This window comes from Centroberyx gerrardi, chromosome 14 (genome assembly GCF_048128805.1).
Source record: "Centroberyx gerrardi isolate f3 chromosome 14, fCenGer3.hap1.cur.20231027, whole genome shotgun sequence".
NCBI classification, from domain to species: Eukaryota; Metazoa; Chordata; class Actinopteri; order Beryciformes; family Berycidae; genus Centroberyx; species Centroberyx gerrardi.
In genome coordinates this window covers 17,415,115-17,432,083 of record NC_136010.1, presented here as the reverse complement: position 1 = coordinate 17,432,083, position 16,969 = coordinate 17,415,115, and the positions used below count along the sequence as shown (strand labels likewise).

The following is a 16,969-nucleotide window of genomic DNA, read 5'->3' as shown; positions in this document are numbered from 1 at the left end:
TGACAGAACAGTTCTGTAACTGTAATTCTCCAATATTTGTTTTACATTAGTGATAAATACATTTTCATCTTATATTTTTCCAGTTGTGACAGCAATTTTCTATCACTGGGGTAACATCACATCTTTTTAAATGTTTTTTGTTTTTTTGTGACACCACTACGATCTGTCCCTGTCTGCCATGATCTGCTCCTGTCTGCCCCTGTGTCCTGGTCACCAGTCCTTTCACTCCCCAGCCCTGCCTTCCTCCTGCCAGCCATCAGATGTCCTCGGACTTCCCCTCATCACCTGTTCCCCCCTCCTGCTCCCACACACCTGTATTTCATCAGCCCGTTAGCCTTGTGTCCTTGTTCTGCCTTCTCCTGCCTGTCATCTGCCAATCAGCTCCCGGACTCTTCCCTATCCAGCCAACTCAGAATTTATGTATTCATTTTATTTTCAGTAACAGTAAATACATTTACAGAATATATACTTTAGATTTATATAGAAAACCACAGATTGTGATAAAACCAAAGGTGCAGAGGATAGACTGGAGAATAGATTAGAATAGAATCGGTACAGAGAAGACCATTGACTGTCAAAAAAAAAAAAAAATGGAAGCCAAGTAAAGTGACCCGGAAGAAGACAGCAGCGTCTTAAACCGGATATCACCGCGAGACAGGGGTCACAAATTCTCTCTTACAGCCATCTTGGATATAGCATCCTGAGTCGGTAAGTGTCTCTGCTGACAATCTAACTTCATCTCACCATTTACACACATTCTCGTGTGTAGTAAATGTTTCATGTGTTTAAGTAGAATACGGCATTCACCCTGATACAACTATTTGTCTCCCCCGTCCTCTATTTAGAAACATATATGCCGTTGTATCGCCGATTACTGGCTCAAAATGGGGGAACATGACTACCAGTTCACTAGCCAGGCAGCTTTCGTTGCTGGCGAGCTGACCAGCTTGTCAAGGCCGCAGTTTAATATGTGACAGTGGTGATAAGTCGATTGGTATGACAACTAGCTAGGTACTTTAAACACTATGAGTTAAAACTGCTGGGAAAGCCATGGGAGAGTTAGTGACTTGCCTAGGTGTGTTATGTAGCTAGCTCCCCCTGCTCAGACTGACACATTAAGTTAGCTTGGTTTCCATTGGTAGAGACTGAGCTCAGCGGCTAAAGCATGGGCTCTGGCAGCAGGGTTAGCCTGTGCAACCGGTTATGACAACTACAAGTGCGAGAATTGGCTAATGCAGTGCTAACATTAGCGATCTGTTGTGTATCAAAGCAACTGACTCGAGTAAACATGAGCAGTAAGATGACACTTAGTACTTAAGTAATGTTGTTTTGCATCATGAGAGAATGTTTACACTTGGCTTGAGCTATAAATTGCTTCTCCTCCTTAATTTTCTTATCAGCAACCATGCCTGGCGAAGCCACAGAAACGGTCCCAGTCACCGAGCAGGAGATGCAGCAGCCTCAAGTAGAGACTGGTTCGTACAAGCTTAACATAACTCGCATGCTTTATATTAAACAGAAGTGCAAACGGGGTCCTGGAACTCAAATACTTGCTGATTGTTCACCTATTAACTGTGTTCATGGCCAGTAATTTAAGTCTGCCTCCAACCTTTTATTGGCTGGAGGGTCGATACTAGATCGTGTTTTGTTTCAGGGAGTTGACTGTCAACTAGCCAGACACTGAGTTGATCTAACAGGTGATGGTTCTTGAGGCTGTCACCAGACATCTGTTGGGACACTTGCATGGGACTCTTTCTTCAGAGGACCTACTGTTTAGACAGCTATTCTTAACCACAATGTCAGCACTTTTAAGGGCTGGCCACTGGAATTGTGGTCTCAAGTTTTTGTTGGAAAAGTTGACTGGCCACTGGACTGAGCCCTCTTTGTCTATCCTAAAAGCACTTGCACCAGTATTTTGCTCATTGAGATATTGTCAGCAGAACTCTCTTGTTTGCCGCTGCATTTCAGTGGGACTGAAAACCATTGTTTTTCACTATAGTTATTGTATTAGCAAGCCACAAAACGGTTAAAACACTGAGGCATGTGCTTCTTGGATGGACTGAAATGACTCCTAAGTCAAATTTGTTTTAAAAGAATGGAATTCACATCGTCAGAATTTGACGTTTACCTGACATTTTTCTGTGGTGCATATTGCTTCACTTGAAGGGTAATCCAGGACCCCTTATTTACACAAACTCACAATGGCCTGTGGTGACTTGCACTGACAACTGGGTTTAGCACGTAATGCATGGTAATTAATGATGTATTCTTTGTGTGCAGAAAATGCCATGAAACTTGGAATTAACCTCATTACTGATGGCACAGATTTGGTGTTATGTATTTTATTATTATTTTAACTTGGCCTTCAAATATTTTATTGCAGCCTTATGTCCTTAATACACCATATTGACACAAACTGTTACTACATATTGCTTTTTGGCCATTGCTGTAAACACAATTTCTTTTTATTTTGTGATTGTGTTGAGCACTGGTAGACTAACTCAAAGGCTTTTGCTGGGATTAGTTACTTCATTTTCTCATCCATAAGTCATTTTCTCAATCGTGGAATATTCACTTACCAAGGAATATTGATACTGGAGGAATGAAACAAACCAATAAAAAAAAAGTCACATCTTTAAAAGTTATCTTCATAATCCGTAATAGATTGTGCTCTGCTCTTTCGACCTAAAAACTTTGTGAGTTGTGGATTAAAACTTAGAATGAGTGAAGAGTACATTGGGTTAAAATCAATTTTTTCTTCAAAACAATGAATCATATTAACATGTCAGAATTCCCCATCATAGTCTACATATTACAGTAACATGTCAAGTTTGTGTGCTTCATTTTCACCAGTATGCAGTTTCAACCCCAGACAGCGGTCAATACTTGACAGTGCTCTAATTAACAGGGTTCTAATTAACTCTTGGGTCATCATTCAGTTGGGATATGTTTGGGTTGGCATGGGCTTGAACAAAGTGAGATTGAATGCTCTTATCTATGAATAAATCACCTTTCAAATGGGAATAAATTTGTCGCTATTTCGGAGTCAAGTAATGGTGTCTTTAGATATCATGAAGCAGTACAAAAATGTACACATTAGATGTCAAACCAGCCATGGAGGATTTTACAAGTAGTGCAGTATATGTAAAAAAAAAAAAAAAAAATTCTCTTTTGAGCTTTACTTGCTCTAATTTGTCTTGGTCTGTAAATGTACTTAAAGTTTTATTTTCTTGCATAGGCTATTGTACATTTTGGGACTAAGGGACGTCTTCCAGCGTTCATCTCACGTTTGGACACTGCATGGTGTTTGGGACATGGGCACATATTCTTTTTAAGTGCACACAACACCCCTTTTTTACACTGGTAAATGGAGAGCTGATTCTGCATCCCTGAAATCCCTCACAAACACATTGGTTCTGTCAACGTGTTGAGCACAATCCCTATATTCACTATAAGTGTGTATTTATTAAGCTCTTTACTTGCAATTTTGCGGTGCGCAAGCAAAATGGCTCCTCTCACTTCTGCTATGACTGCCCTCCCCCCCCCCCGTTGCTCCTCTTGCTCTTCCTCCATTAGCTGCAAGGGTGTTGAATTCTTCTGCTCCTCCTGAGATGGCTGTTCCTATAGTGAACAAGGAATCCCCACTGGAGAGTCCTGTGCTTCCAGAAGCCTCTGTTGCTCCTCAAGAGACAGACTCCCAACCACCACCTGAAGAAGCCAATACCGAGGCTGCTGGTGATCAACTTAATGGTGTAGCTGCAACTCAAGAGATCACGAAGCAAACTGAAGAATGCAGTGTGGAGGAAACGCCTGTCTCACTGCAAGTGACCACTGCCGACCCAGCAGTGACTGCTGCTGAATTGCCAGTGACTGAAGAATCTGTGACCCCTGCTGAGGCTCCTGTTTCTGCCACAGGAGGAACACACACGCATGAACAAGAAGCTCCCATTGAAGCTCCCACTGAAGAGTTAGTTGAGAGTCAGGAGTCGGGTATTGCTGCTGAAGAATCTGCCAGCCAAGCGCTTGAAAAAATTGCTGTTGAAGATTGTGCAAAGTCCGTTGGGGAAGAACCAGGAGTAGTGGCTGAAGAGATTCCTGATGATCCAAAACCAGTGCCTGCTTCTGAAGAGCTGACTGCAGACAGTGTAGATGGGAAGGCAAGTGGTGTGCCAGAGCCTGCAGTTGAAGACCTGAAGAATACTTGCCCGGACACAGCTCTTGAAGAACCTGAAACATTGCCTGGAGATGTGAACGTTGATGTGGCCACTCAAAATGAAAATCTTGATGAGAAAGAACCTGTCATTGTCGTCTCTAAAGCCATCCAGTCAAAGGTGACCTCTAATTGTGCAGGTCCGTCCCTTTCCACCCGGCACCTGTCAGGTGGGTTATCTTGTGTGAAAAGCTGGAGCTACCACCCCTCTCTCTTCCTCCAGATCTTTTTTTATTGTAATCCGTATTTTTTCTGCGTAATTGAATTGTCAAAGTTGGCGCTTTTTATACATAGTCACGCTGATGTCTCGTAACGTGAGCAAGTTATGCGCTACCCATAGCTGGTCCATTTAAATTGGACAATGACCAATGGCAAAAGACAATCTCAGCAAAAATTGAAAATAACAAATCTTCTTTTAATAACGAATAAAAAATAATCTGTTTTACTTAGTTGTCATACTTGCTGGCATAGGATTCAATAGCTCCATTTTTTTTTATGGCCTTGTGGCCAGGCGTCAATCTGTCATTTATTTTTCCTTGAAGCAGGCCAGTCGATTACAGCATAACCAACCTAAAACCTTCTTGGTGGCCGAACAGAACAGTCCTGTGCTTTTGTGTTGCTCTCTTCTCTCAGCTAATTTCATCTTTGTAGAATAAAAACACCCCATCAAATAAGATGCAGCTAAAGATTTCCTTGTGGCCAAATACCTGACATTTATCCACTGTTAACTGTTTATTTATTTAAATGAGTCAAGATTGAATTACACAACAGCAATTGTTTAGCCTACATCAAAATCCCTAACATTTGTAACAGGAAAATTAGTCTTCAAAGATAGTAATTATATCTGGAAAAAACATTGGTATGCACTTCCCATATAAGTAAGTGTAGCATATCCCTGGGATTTGCCATTATCACAAAAAATATTCTAGTGGTATGCCTTGCAATTAGTTTTTATTTTTTTGCATCCTCACAAGATATGGAAGTGTTTTTCTGTGTGTAAGAAAGTAGTATGTAGTGTGCATTTTGAGTGGTGTTTTGCATCAAGTTCCAAAGATAGGCTGGAGTGTTCTTTTCCTAACCTTGTGAAGGATATTTGCCTCTTGCTTTGTGATCATCTAACCCGCATGAGTAAGGCTTTCACTCTCCCATCAAAAAAAAATTTAAAGAACAAATTTTTTTTATTTAGCTACACCTCCTGCCCCAGCTTCCTCCCAACAACCAATGGCTGCTTCTGGCCCTGCTAAGCCCAAAGGCAAAGATGCCAAGAGTGGGCCGGGGTCCTCCGCCCCAAAGGCTGTCCCTGGCAGAAGAAAACGGTCCTCAATGTCTGCCTCTTCCTCCTCTCCCACCTCCCCAAAATCTACTCCCTCGTCTACCCCACTCTCCCCCCTCGCATCTCCCCTAGCCTCCTCACCTGGAGGCTCTTCTGCCGCCAGTCACGGCAATCGCTCCACCCCAAAAGTTGTCAAGGCTGGCAAACAAGGAAAACCTAAGAAAGGAGAGGCGTTTGTGCCTGCTCCTGCCCCTGTAGAGTGCAAGGCCACCTCAGCAGATGAAAAACCAGTAGGACCTAAGCCAGACCCATGTGTAGTTGAGGCTAAACCTGCCCCAGTTGAGCCAAAAGAACCCTCACCCTCCGCTATGAAGCCTGTTGCAGCTCCTGCTGCTTTTAAAGTTACCTCAAAGCCTGCTGCACCAGCTCCAGTTTCATTTTCAGATGCTCTTTCTTCCAGCCCTCCAAAATCAGTTGAAGTTAAAGCAGCTTCACCAAAAGCTGCCCCTGTTATTGCAGTCGTAGATGATGATGATCTTCCTCCACTGATCCCACCTGAGAAGCCAGTCAAGATGCCGGTTTTCGTACCCCCTGTTCAGAAAGAGGGTGCAAAACCTGGCCCAGCTCCTCCTAAACCTACTATTGACACAATGTCTGCTACAGGGCCCGCTTCAGCCACCACTAAAGTTGTTGAGAATATTGCTAAGCCTGCACAGGCTGCCCCTAAACCTGCCCATGTAGAGGTTGCCAAGCTAGCTGCCGAACCAAAGCCAGCACCTGTTGAGGTTGCAAAGGCTGCACCCATCGAGGTTGCCAAGCCCAAACCTGCACCAGCAGAGGCTACCAAGCCAGTTACTGAGCCTAAGTCTGTGCCTGTTGAGGTTGCCAAAACGGCTGCCGTTGATGCTGCTAAACCAGCTGCCCAGGCCAAACCTGCTCCTATTGAGGCTGCTAAACCAGCTGCTCAGGCCAAACCTGCTCCCATTGAGGCTGTTCAGGCCAAACCTGCTCCCGTTGAGGCTGTTCAGGCCAAACCTGCTCCCGTTGAGGCTGTTCAGGCAAAACCATCTCCCATTGAGGCTGCTAAACCAGTTGCTGAGGCCAAACCTGTCACTGTCAAGGTTACCAAGCAAGCTGCTGAACTTAAATCTGCTCCTGCAAAGGCAGACACTGAGGTCAAACCTCCCTCTGTTGAGGTTGTCAAGCCGACTGCCGAACCTAAACCTGTTCTCATTGAGGCTGCCAAGCCTGCGCCCGTTGAGGCTGCCAAGCCAGCTGCTGAGGTCAAGCCTGCACCCGTTGAGACTGCCAAGCCTGCGCCTGTTGAGGCTGCCAAGCCGGCTGCTGAGGCCAAACTTGCGCCCGTTGAGGCTGTCAAGCCAGTGCCCGTTGAGGCTGCCAAGCCAGTGCCCGTTGAGGCTGCCAAGCCGGTGCCCCTTGAGGTTGCCATGCCTGTGCCCCTTGAGGCTGCCAAGCCAGCTGCTGAGGCCAAGCCTTCACCCATTGAGGCTGCCAAGCCTGCACCCGTTGAGGCTGCCAAGCCTGCACCCGTTGAGGCTGCCAAGCCTGCACCCATTGAGGCTGCCAAGCCTGCACCCGTTGAGGCTGCCAAGCCTTCACCCCTTGAGACTGCCAAGCCTGTGCCTGTTGAGACTGCCAAGCCAGCTGCTGAGGCCAAGCCTGCGGCTGTTGAGGCTACCAAGCCGGCTGCTACTCCAGTTGCCAAACCAGCAGCTGAGCCCTCATCTGCTCCCTTCAAGCCCACTCCTGTTGAGCCTGCTGTTCCTGCCCCAGCTCCCCGTAAACTCACATTTGCTGAGGCAGTTGCAAAACCTGTCCCTGAGGTTGAGGTAATCAGTCCAACCCCATCCGAACCTGTCTCAACACCCAAACCTTCCCCCACACCTGCTAAAACCCCAGCCAAGGTGGAGCCTGTGATCAAGAACGACAAGGGTATTTTTCCTTTCTCTCCTGTCTGTCCCATCTGTGTTTTTCCCAATTGTCAGTACATTCTGGCAACTGTCTAGGTGCTTAGATATACTATTCTCTTAAAAAGGCAATGTCAAGGTCTGCATTAACTTTGCTTCAAAATTAACTTCATACTGGCCTGTTTCAAAGATGTTACCCAATTGTTGAAGTCAGTGCTCGCATCCTGTTCAGATTCCGATTTGGGATGGAAACAAATCTGCTCCATTGTCATTTCCCATCAGTCAAAATTTGTTCCCTTGTGATGTGTATTGTCATATGTTGTCTTCTTTCTTGTTTTGTTCAAGTAACTTCTTCTCATTTAGTCACTGGTATATAATTTGTACTGTCAAAATCTGCTAAAAGGTCAGTGGTACTGATAAGACGGGGTGTTACATTGTCTATGATGCACAGTATTGTGTATTTGAGTTAAAATGGATGTTTTAATTACATACAGTGAATACTTTTTCAGTCTATGTAATGGCTATTGCAGATTCCTGTTAACCTACATCCACATTTTCTCTTGGTTCTCCAGATTTTAGGAAGCAGATGTCTTAGCATTTCACATACAAAACACATTTTGGTCACTTGGTGATCTATTTTCATTCCCCAGGTTTGATACAGGTTATTTGAGAACAATTTGCAAGTGTAAAGAACACATGAATAGCGTGGCTGGTATGTTGTGACTGAATTGTGTTTTTTTTATGGGTGGTTTCAGGATCTGGCACTGAGTCAGACAGTGATGAGTCTGTACCCGAGCTGGAGGAACAGGACTCTGCACAGACACAGACACAGCAGGCACAGGTGAGAGATTAATTCTGGTTACCATTCCCAGAACAGGCATGATTGGCACAGTTTGAATTGCCCTGGTTGTCTGGTCTGGAGTATTGAGTTCACTTGTACAGACTTGAGCCTCAATAGACAAGATCAGTTCAACATCTACTTGCTCATGTCAAAAACCTTTTGAGCTGCTGTTGTTGGTCTTTGACTCTTCAATGATGATTGATACAGTGACTTCCGTTCGTCTGAGTCTACTGAAGCCAACCTTTCTGTCCTGAAAAGAGAAACTATCGATAGTATAATTTGCATTACACTTACTGCTAATGTTAGTGGTCATATTCCAATTAGAATAATTCCAGGGTCTATATTTTACTGTCTGTATAAAATGTGGATGAATATTCTACCATCTCCTACAGCTTGCAGCTGCTGCCGAAATAGACGAGGAACCTGTTAGCAAAGCCAAACAGAGCCGTAGTGAAAAGAAGGCACGAAAGGTAACAGTCTTTTAGCTTATCTACAATAATATTGTATTACTAATGCAAATTGTTGCTTTGCTGCTGTCATGTTTGTAATTAAGGTTAGAGATGGTGAGAATTAGCCACATATGAAAAATATAATCAAGGTTTCTTTTTCTGCAGGCAATGTCAAAGCTTGGTCTCAGGCAGGTAACAGGAGTCACCAGAGTCACCATTCGCAAGTCCAAGAACATCTTGTTTGTCATTACCAAGCCAGACGTCTACAAGAGCCCTGCATCAGACACCTACATTGTCTTCGGTGAGGCTAAGGTAAGTAACCAGCAGGGATATTATCCAGCTTGTTGTGAAGATTTTTAGTCGCATCTAGCTGTCAAATAAGTCTGTCTTGTCTGGCCTTGGCTTTTTATAAGGCAGCAGAAAAAAGCCATTGAGAGATTCAGGTGATCAACAGCAGCCTATTCAAGATGGTACACAATGTCCTTCAGCCAAGGAGTTGAAGTGTTCTTGCTAAAGGATGTGGTACTGATCTCTGCGTTCTTCTTCTTTACACCTTAGATCGAGGATCTTTCACAGCAAGCCCAGCTGGCTGCCGCAGAAAAGTTCAAGGTACAGGGAGAAGCCGTTTCAAACATCCAGGAAAACACACAGACGCCAACAGTACAGGAGGAGAGCGAAGAGGAAGAGGTAAGATGGTCTCTTCTGTTCAGTGAAAATGGACACAAACTAATATGCACACTGAGCTGATATAAAAACGATCACTTAATTTTTTCTCTAATTTGATGTATTGCAAATTGCTACCTTGTTTTTTTTTTATTTTATATAGGTTGATGAGACCGGGGTTGAGGTGAAGGACATCGAACTCGTCATGTCACAAGCCAACGTGTCGCGGGCGAAGGCTGTACGCGCCCTGAAGAACAACAACAACGACATTGTCAATGCTATTATGGTAAGATTTCAAAACCTTTTTCTAATTGGTCAAATTTCTGTGGATAATTGTAGTCAAAACTCTTCGGTGATGATTGATACAGTGACTTTCGTTCTTCTGAGTTTTACTGAAGCCACAATTTCTGTCCTGAGAAGAGAGGAACTCATTTAACCATGAAAAGGCTTATTTACACACATGGTAACGTGCCTTTTTTGTCTCTTTGCAGGAGTTGACGATGTAATGGGACACTGGCGGCAAAGGGGGTCAAGAAAGGTTGCTGATTTAATCTACGCTCGTTTATACAATTTATACCCAAGATGGAAATAAAGTTGTGGCTTGAAAAAATGAAATTTTGTTTCTGTTTTTTTTTTTTTTTTTTACCTTTTTATATATACTTGGTTGATAAGTATGTGTGTGGGGGGTGGGGGGGGGGGCGTCTGGTTTGAGTACAGGGTTAAGTTTCTTAGGCAGGTATGACTACACAGGGGATTGAGCCCTGGCCCTCTGGTTGCTGGCTGGACATGATTTGTAAAATATATGAGAAATGGATTAAAATTTGTCATTGGGCCTGCAATCAAATAATTAAAAAATTAGTACTTGATTTTGATGAGTGGATGACAGGTCTGTTTCAATATCAGTTCGTCTACTTACAATTGCCTGTATTTTACATAGTTAAACTTAACTGTCGGCTAAACTTGACAATAAACATACTTATTTCTTGGCGGAGGTGTATGGATATCAATGTATTTAGTGATAATCAGTAGCAGTCAGGATTCAAAAGGCAAATGATCTACCTGCGGGGTCAGGGAGGAGGTTATTTTAATGAACCCAGAAGAGCGTACTGGGTGGAGACATAGGAACATGCTTCCTCATTCACATCACCGGCAGCTGTGGCTGAAAGCTCTAGAAACGTCTAGTGCGCGCTAACTGCGTCAGTAACGTCATTCTCATCAAGTGATACGCAAGAAGATCCGGAGTCCAGTCCAGAGTCTGGAGCCGTTGCATTGATTGTGTGGACATTCTTAATTTTGCTATCATCGCATTGTTGTCAGAAGTCTGTTATATCTGAAGAGGAAGATCAATTGTTCGGAGACATGTAAGTTATGGAGAAAATGACAAGCGGGTGCAGCACAGGAAAGCGCGATAGCACTAGCCCAACCTGAGTAGCTAGCTAACGTTAGCCATCCAACAACATGCTTTGGCAAAGGCGGGAGGTCGGCCTTGCCTCAGTGAATTGTAAGCTGTTACCTCGCTAGCTAGCTGGAACCTTATATATCGGCTACAGTAAATACTAGACCGCATCACAATTATTTTAGTAGACGTGGTTTTGCAACATCAGTTGAAAATCGCTGGCTTTTGCTCATGGCATGGATCAGGTGCACCGCATGGCTTAAGTAACGTAATATGGCTAACGTTATTAGCTTTGGCTAGCCATGCGTTCATTGAGCTTCGTCTAGAAAGCTATCACTACATTAGCATCGTTTTTCTGCCTGAAGACGGACATACATTTAACGTTACAAAGTACAACCAGGACCGTCAACAGCTAAGCCCAACTAAGCAAATTCTAGCTAGCGACCCAACCTTTGCTCGCCAAGTTGTGAGGAGAGTTGGTAGTTTTTGTCTAAGGCTAGCTTCCATACATCGCCCTGGCTGGTTCACGATAACTTTTAAGAGGATTTGGCTTGCTGGTAAGGCCATAGATGACAAGTGGAGAATAATGTCAATCAGCATTCAATTGCTGATAATGTTGCTCTTGTCAATCAAAAATATCACATCGCATCAAAACAGGGAAGTGGGTTGTTAGGTTACTAGTACACGCTTTTCTACTTGAGGTCTACTTCTCATTGATATAACGTTAAGCATGCATTGATAGAACATAACCAGAAATACTGGAGGTCCTGTAGATATGTTGCATCATATAAGCTTATTATCAAAGATGATTAAGTGATCATGCATGCTGCCCCTTGATTATCTTCTGTACCTCTGACGCAAGTTTTAATGTTACCTGCACAACTCATCCTTCTAATTAGTAATTAATTTGAACATCGATAATTGTTTGATAGTGATGTGATCTTGACTTTTATCACCACCAGGCCTTCATTATTCCATGTGAATTGTGTGTTGTAGCTTTTGCAGCTACAAGTCAGATGGATTACCACAATGTTCATGATGCATGCAGGACTTGAAAACCTAATGTTATTCATCCTAATGATCATGTCTGTATGACTTGTCTCAATTCATGATTTTGAAGAGTGAAGTCTTTTACATGCACAGTTTTTTTGCATCTGACAACTTACTTGAGCCATCTTGAGACTGGAGCACTCTTTAGTAATTGGATGCCGCATGGCAACCTGATACACATGCTTTTTGATGGCAAGCTATTGTTGCTGAAACTGGCCCACCTGTCCTTTAGTACAGGTGGTCTGTACTATGCATTCCCTTGTGTTAGTCGAGGTTAAATATGGTTTAGGATCTGGAAGCAGTGTGACGTAGTACAAATAAACAGTTGGGAGTTTCTGAGGTTGTGGTGTTTTTGGACCAGATCCTAATGTATTGTTTAAAGCTTGGTCTAAAGGCGGCAAGAGTTACAGTTTGTAGCAATTGGGTTAAAAAGAAGTTTGCTACTCATGTTTATAAAAAAAACGTTCACACCTTACAACCAAACAAAGCTTCAGTTCTGTAAGTGCAAGCGATTGTGCAAATATTAGAAGGTTGTTTATGTTTTGGTGTCTTCTGTCTCTTCACAGGCATCCAGCAACTGCCAAGTGGTATGATAGGAGGGACTCTGTTTTCATCGAGTTCTGTGTAGCAGACAGCAAGGATGTTAAGGTCAATTTTGATAAAACAAAGTTTGGTTTCAGGTAAGTTTGCCTCAAATTACTCCTTGCAACAGATTCCAGTATTATAGTCTGTCTTGGTGACTAACTTATGTTCTTTCTGTTTTTTTCACAAACCGTTCATTGAGTCTCCTTTTCTTTTCCCCACAGTTGTCTTGGAGGAACTGACAATGTCAAACACGAGAATGAAGTAGACCTTTTTGAAGCCATTGATCAAAATGTAAGTCACAGTGACTCCACTGAATCACTGCTTTGTTGGATATTGCTTTAGAAAATTTGGGCAGTACTGCAGATTGCCTTGTACGAAGTGTAGAGGGAAATTAGCCACATATTGTTGAATGTCTGTCTTTCTTTCCTCTTCAACACAGGAATCCAAACACAAACGCACAGATCGCTCAGTGTTGTGCTGTTTACGAAAAGCAGAGCCAGGGAAGGCATGGCCTAGGCTAACAAAAGAGAAGGCCAAGGTCAGTTACATGCACACACTCTGTCATTAAAATGTAAAGGGAAGTGTTTATTAGAAATTTGGTGTGAACGATGGATCTAAGTGTTTAATACATATTTCATTAAGCATAACATTAGAATGTCACTTCACTAATGAGGGTGGTGAAACGCTCCAACCAATCATAATAAGCCTTAACCTTTTTTTTTTTTTTTTTAATCTACAGTTGACTTGGCTCAGTGTTGACTTCAACAATTGGAAAGACTGGGAAGACGACTCAGACGAGGAGCTTGGCAACTTTGACCAATTCTCAGACGTAAGCATGAATGACGTAAGCCAAACACATATCAGTCCAAGTCACAAACAGGGTTCAGACCCATTCTTTTTTTTTTTAATTTTCAAATTGATTGTCAGAGTTCTTGATTCAACAATGTAAATGACAGCTAAACACAAGTTTTAAAAAGTATGGGGGCAGGGTTTCACTAGCCAGATGACTAAGAATATAAAATAGAAAGTTTGAAATATAACTTGAACATAAAAAACTTATTTGGCAGATAGTCTGTAGGTCTAAATGACAGACTGACATCCCAAGGAGTCGATTTGAAAGTAAAATTTTGCCAATTTTTCCACATATGTCCTACTCTGTGCTCTGATAGGCCTTTTGAACTGGCAGCATTTAAGTTTAAAATATGAATAGCCTAATATCCATTATAGAAACATAAATGATGTGGCTCTGGCTGTTTTTGTTTTCGTATTACAGATGATGAACAACATGGGGGGTGAGGATGACCTACCTGATCTAGATGGTGCTGATGATGTAAGGATTTTTTTTTTCTCGGTTATGTTATTTGCATGCTTATTTGCACTAATGAAAACTGATCATGAAACATGTTTTCAGAGTGTCGGTAGGAGGTTAAGCCTGTTATCTTATATTGTAGTGAATTCTTATTGAACCAATAGATCAGAGGATGATTTGTCCGAGGTCTAACATTGTTCAACCATATGCTTCCTTTTGTCTGTTTTTTTAGGACGAGTCTGCAGATAGTGATGATGAGAGTAAGTGTTTCCCAGAACCTATAGAAAGTCTTGCAACAATAGTAATTATGGTAAACCGCTTGTGTATGAATGCTACCGTTTGAGATATTGTTGAATATAATGTGTTCCTGCATTTCTGCATAAAGTGCACTTGTTCTGCTCATGGTCTTAATGTTTTTCCTGTTTGTCACTTTCTTTTCAGAAATGCCTGATTTGGAATAGAAGACTATAAAACCCTAGAAATGGAAAATGCAAGAACGGAAGGCAGGAGGAATCATGAAAAAAAAAACTGTATATCTTGAAATTGAAGGCAGTGACAAAAAGCTGTACATATGAGTCAGTAGCCATATTTAAATCCATAGCCTCAGCTCCAAAACTCTTTACCAATCAGTCCACTGAAGGTTGATATGCATTGTATTGTACAGAGCAGCTATCTCCACTTCCATTTGCAGTACTGCACCTTTTGGGTATCCTGTTTTACTGTTAATTATTACAACTAAGCACACATTATTTGTTGGAAAAGCTGTATAGTTGTCCTCAACTGAGCAATACATGTTAAGAGATTTACAAATTGTTTGCAAATGAACTGTGGTTTAAAAGAATTGTCTTAAGCCCACCCATTCCCAATGTTGTGGTTTTAAGTTAGTTGATCAGTGTAGTTTATCTTTAAAGATTATGATTTAAGAAGACACTAGCTGTGTACCTCAGAGGATTAGATGCATTTATTGATTGGGTTCCTCTAAAGCCTTCCATGTGGCGTGTATTAGATATCCAGGAAACCATCCTGTGTTTCTGTAGCTTAGCCTTCCAGCTTACATGTTTCCCTTTACGTCTTTACCTGTTCAATGTCTATGTTTGTAAAATTGGAATATTCTGGAATTCTTGCAGAAATACTATACTGCATCTTCTCAGCTATCAACTTCTTTACGTTCCTGATCATTCATTATTTGAACAAGTTCCATAACGGTTCAGTATCTTAACAGTGGTCACTCTCCATACCCACCTAACATCCTCACTCATGGGACTGCAGAAGGAAGGTAACACATTTAGCAGCAAATTAAAGAGGCTTGAAGCTTGGTTGGGCCTCCAGAACACCCGGTTGGTTTGTTGCTACCCTCAAGGTTCATTCAGTTTGTTCATCTAGAATAGATCCTCCCTTGTTGATCATATTGGACAGGGAGTGTCGGGATGATATGGCAACGTGTAATGACCAAATTATATTTGCACTGTCAATAAAATGTAAGGGGAGACAATGAGTATAGTTGTGTATTTCAACCTGACTGGTTATCACAGGCTGAAGAACTTCAAATGTTGAATTACAGTGAAAATTCTTTTTTTTATTGTCTACATCTTTCTAATAAACTGTTTAAGACTCATTATTTTAAATGTCTTTTTTTTTTTTCTCTTACATTTGGCTTTATTTTTTATGCTTTATTTTGTAATCAGTCATATCTTCTCAATCAAACCTATGATACAGCAAAGTGTGGCTTTCTCCTAATGGAAACACAGTGGGTATTTCCTCCTGGGGAATCATTTCCCTATCATTTGGAAAGGAATAATGTTGGGGAGACGGGCCTTCGAAGTTAGAGGTTAAAGGTGATGGCTGTTTTAGGGAGCAAGTTTGGGCCCCTAATCTGCTTACCTTCATAAGGCGCTAGGACCCAGAAACCTCCAGGCTCCCCAGCCAAGAATATTAGCATACTTCCTCTTTGGGCCTGATTTCCTTACTGTCATTTCTGAGAAGCTAGCTGTAATCCGCAATATTATTTCCTGCAGTGACGCTGAAGCGCATTAAAATAAAAGGGTAGATTCGGCAATTATTTTTTGCACCTAGTAGAGGATGAGTGATTTCTAAAGACACTAATAACACCGTGTTGAAACGTGTTTTATAAATCTAATAGTTCCAGTCCCCATTTTTATTGGCTGAGTCAAAGCTGTTGTAAAATAGGCCTACCTGGAAATCTCAATTTTATATATTAAACAGGCTTACACCAATCAAAAGTCACCACTCACACTGGGGCCAATCTTATTATTTTCGGTCTATGGTGAAGAACTAGGCTGTATTGCTTGGTGGAAGAATGGCATTTAAAAATAATTATCATTGATTAAAGATCAAAGATGTATTAAATATTTAGTTAGCCTATCCTTACAATGGTGTGATACTGTCATAAAAGCTTTGCATCTTGATAAACAACCCGTCTTTGCTCTGCTGTTTTTCAATTTACTTAATAGTGGCCAAAGGTATTGCCGGCTATTTTTTCACCGGTTATAATTAAAGAAAAAAACGTTTTTGCACACCTGAGTGACAGGAGCGTAGGACAAAAACCAAAAAAGGTAGATGCTGAGAAAGAGATATAATCCCGCACACTGTCTACACTTGCATAATTTAATACTTCACAATGTATTATGCAAGTGTAGATTGTGTGCGGGATTATCGCTTACTCACCTGCTATAGGCTAATTGAATACATTTTAAGTGCACATTTGCCTCAATCCTATTTAAATGTTTAGTATCCACACCGTCTTTTCGAACCTCTCAATAACAATAATAGTAGAATAAGGAGATAATATCATGCAGATTTATTTTGGGGGACATACAGGTCATGGGTTGTGACTGCTTTTTCTAGTTTTCTTTGGCATCACGGCAGTGTCCCCCTGTCAGTGTAAAGATGTTCTCTGGTTTCTGACCTTGGGTGAGAACTGATCATGATCATAAATAGTGATTTCACTGTCCTCAACCATGGAAATAACATTGAGTTTCATCCCAAAATGAGATAATTTGGAAACAATTTACCCTCACTGACCGTTACACAGTGATTGCTGGCATGAAAGTTAAGTACATTATGGGTTTATTATTTCAATTACAAGTCATCTTTAGTCCTTTGCTTTCAAATTGCTGTTGATGTTATGTTATGTTATGTTATGTTATTATAGCCTACTGTATGTCTACCCGATATTTCAACAGTCTCCTTGGCCGACTATGTCATAGTCACTGGTCTACTATATTTATGATGGCTTTTCAGAAAT

At 41.8% G+C, this 16,969-nt stretch overlaps 4 protein-coding genes and 2 non-coding genes across 15 annotated transcripts in view; 5 read left to right on the top strand and 1 right to left on the bottom strand.

The window, feature by feature from the left end:
* Nucleotides 1-16,969, bottom strand: part of LOC139908023 (nuclear receptor coactivator 3-like) — a 192,069-nt gene that overhangs the window by 76,588 nt on the left and 98,512 nt on the right. The window lies entirely within an intron of this gene.
* On the top strand, nt 646-9,979 carry LOC139907981 (nascent polypeptide-associated complex subunit alpha). 2 transcript variants are annotated; one of them, XM_071894523.2, is made up of 9 exons: nt 648-708; nt 1,401-1,475; nt 3,577-4,380; nt 8,167-8,252; nt 8,645-8,722; nt 8,867-9,013; nt 9,260-9,388; nt 9,528-9,650; nt 9,856-9,979. In XM_071894523.2, exons 2-9 carry the CDS (start codon nt 1,406-1,408, stop codon nt 9,868-9,870), a joined length of 1,452 nt encoding a protein of 483 aa, XP_071750624.1. In that variant the 5' UTR covers nt 648-708; nt 1,401-1,405; the 3' UTR covers nt 9,871-9,979. The 2 variants fall into 2 exon arrangements, with proteins under 2 accessions (XP_071750625.1, XP_071750624.1); XM_071894524.1 differs by lacking the exon at nt 3,577-4,380 and having other exon boundaries at nt 646-708.
* On the top strand, nt 4,388-8,212 carry LOC139908020 (uncharacterized). 9 transcript variants are annotated; one of them, XM_078288519.1, is made up of 3 exons: nt 4,388-6,805; nt 6,992-7,033; nt 7,064-8,212. In XM_078288519.1, the coding sequence occupies exons 1-3, from the start codon at nt 5,432-5,434 to the stop codon at nt 7,508-7,510; spliced, it is 1,863 nt and encodes a 620-aa protein (XP_078144645.1). In that variant the 5' UTR covers nt 4,388-5,431; the 3' UTR covers nt 7,511-8,212. The 9 variants fall into 9 exon arrangements, with proteins under 9 accessions (XP_078144645.1, XP_078144644.1, XP_078144643.1 ...); XM_078288518.1 differs by having other exon boundaries at nt 4,388-6,871; nt 7,112-8,212; XM_078288517.1 differs by having other exon boundaries at nt 6,992-8,212.
* Nucleotides 8,438-8,511, top strand: LOC139908072 (small nucleolar RNA SNORD59). The gene has a single exon (XR_011784458.1). It is a non-coding gene; the product is annotated as a small nucleolar RNA SNORD59 (small nucleolar RNA).
* Nucleotides 9,711-9,785, top strand: LOC139908071 (small nucleolar RNA SNORD59). The gene has a single exon (XR_011784457.1). It is a non-coding gene; the product is annotated as a small nucleolar RNA SNORD59 (small nucleolar RNA).
* ptges3b (prostaglandin E synthase 3b (cytosolic)) lies at nt 10,574-15,319 on the top strand. Its single transcript, XM_071894545.2, has 8 exons — nt 10,574-10,725; nt 12,377-12,490; nt 12,617-12,686; nt 12,835-12,933; nt 13,135-13,224; nt 13,669-13,725; nt 13,937-13,964; nt 14,146-15,319. Coding segments are annotated over exons 1-8 (480 nt in total). The 5' UTR covers nt 10,574-10,723; the 3' UTR covers nt 14,166-15,319.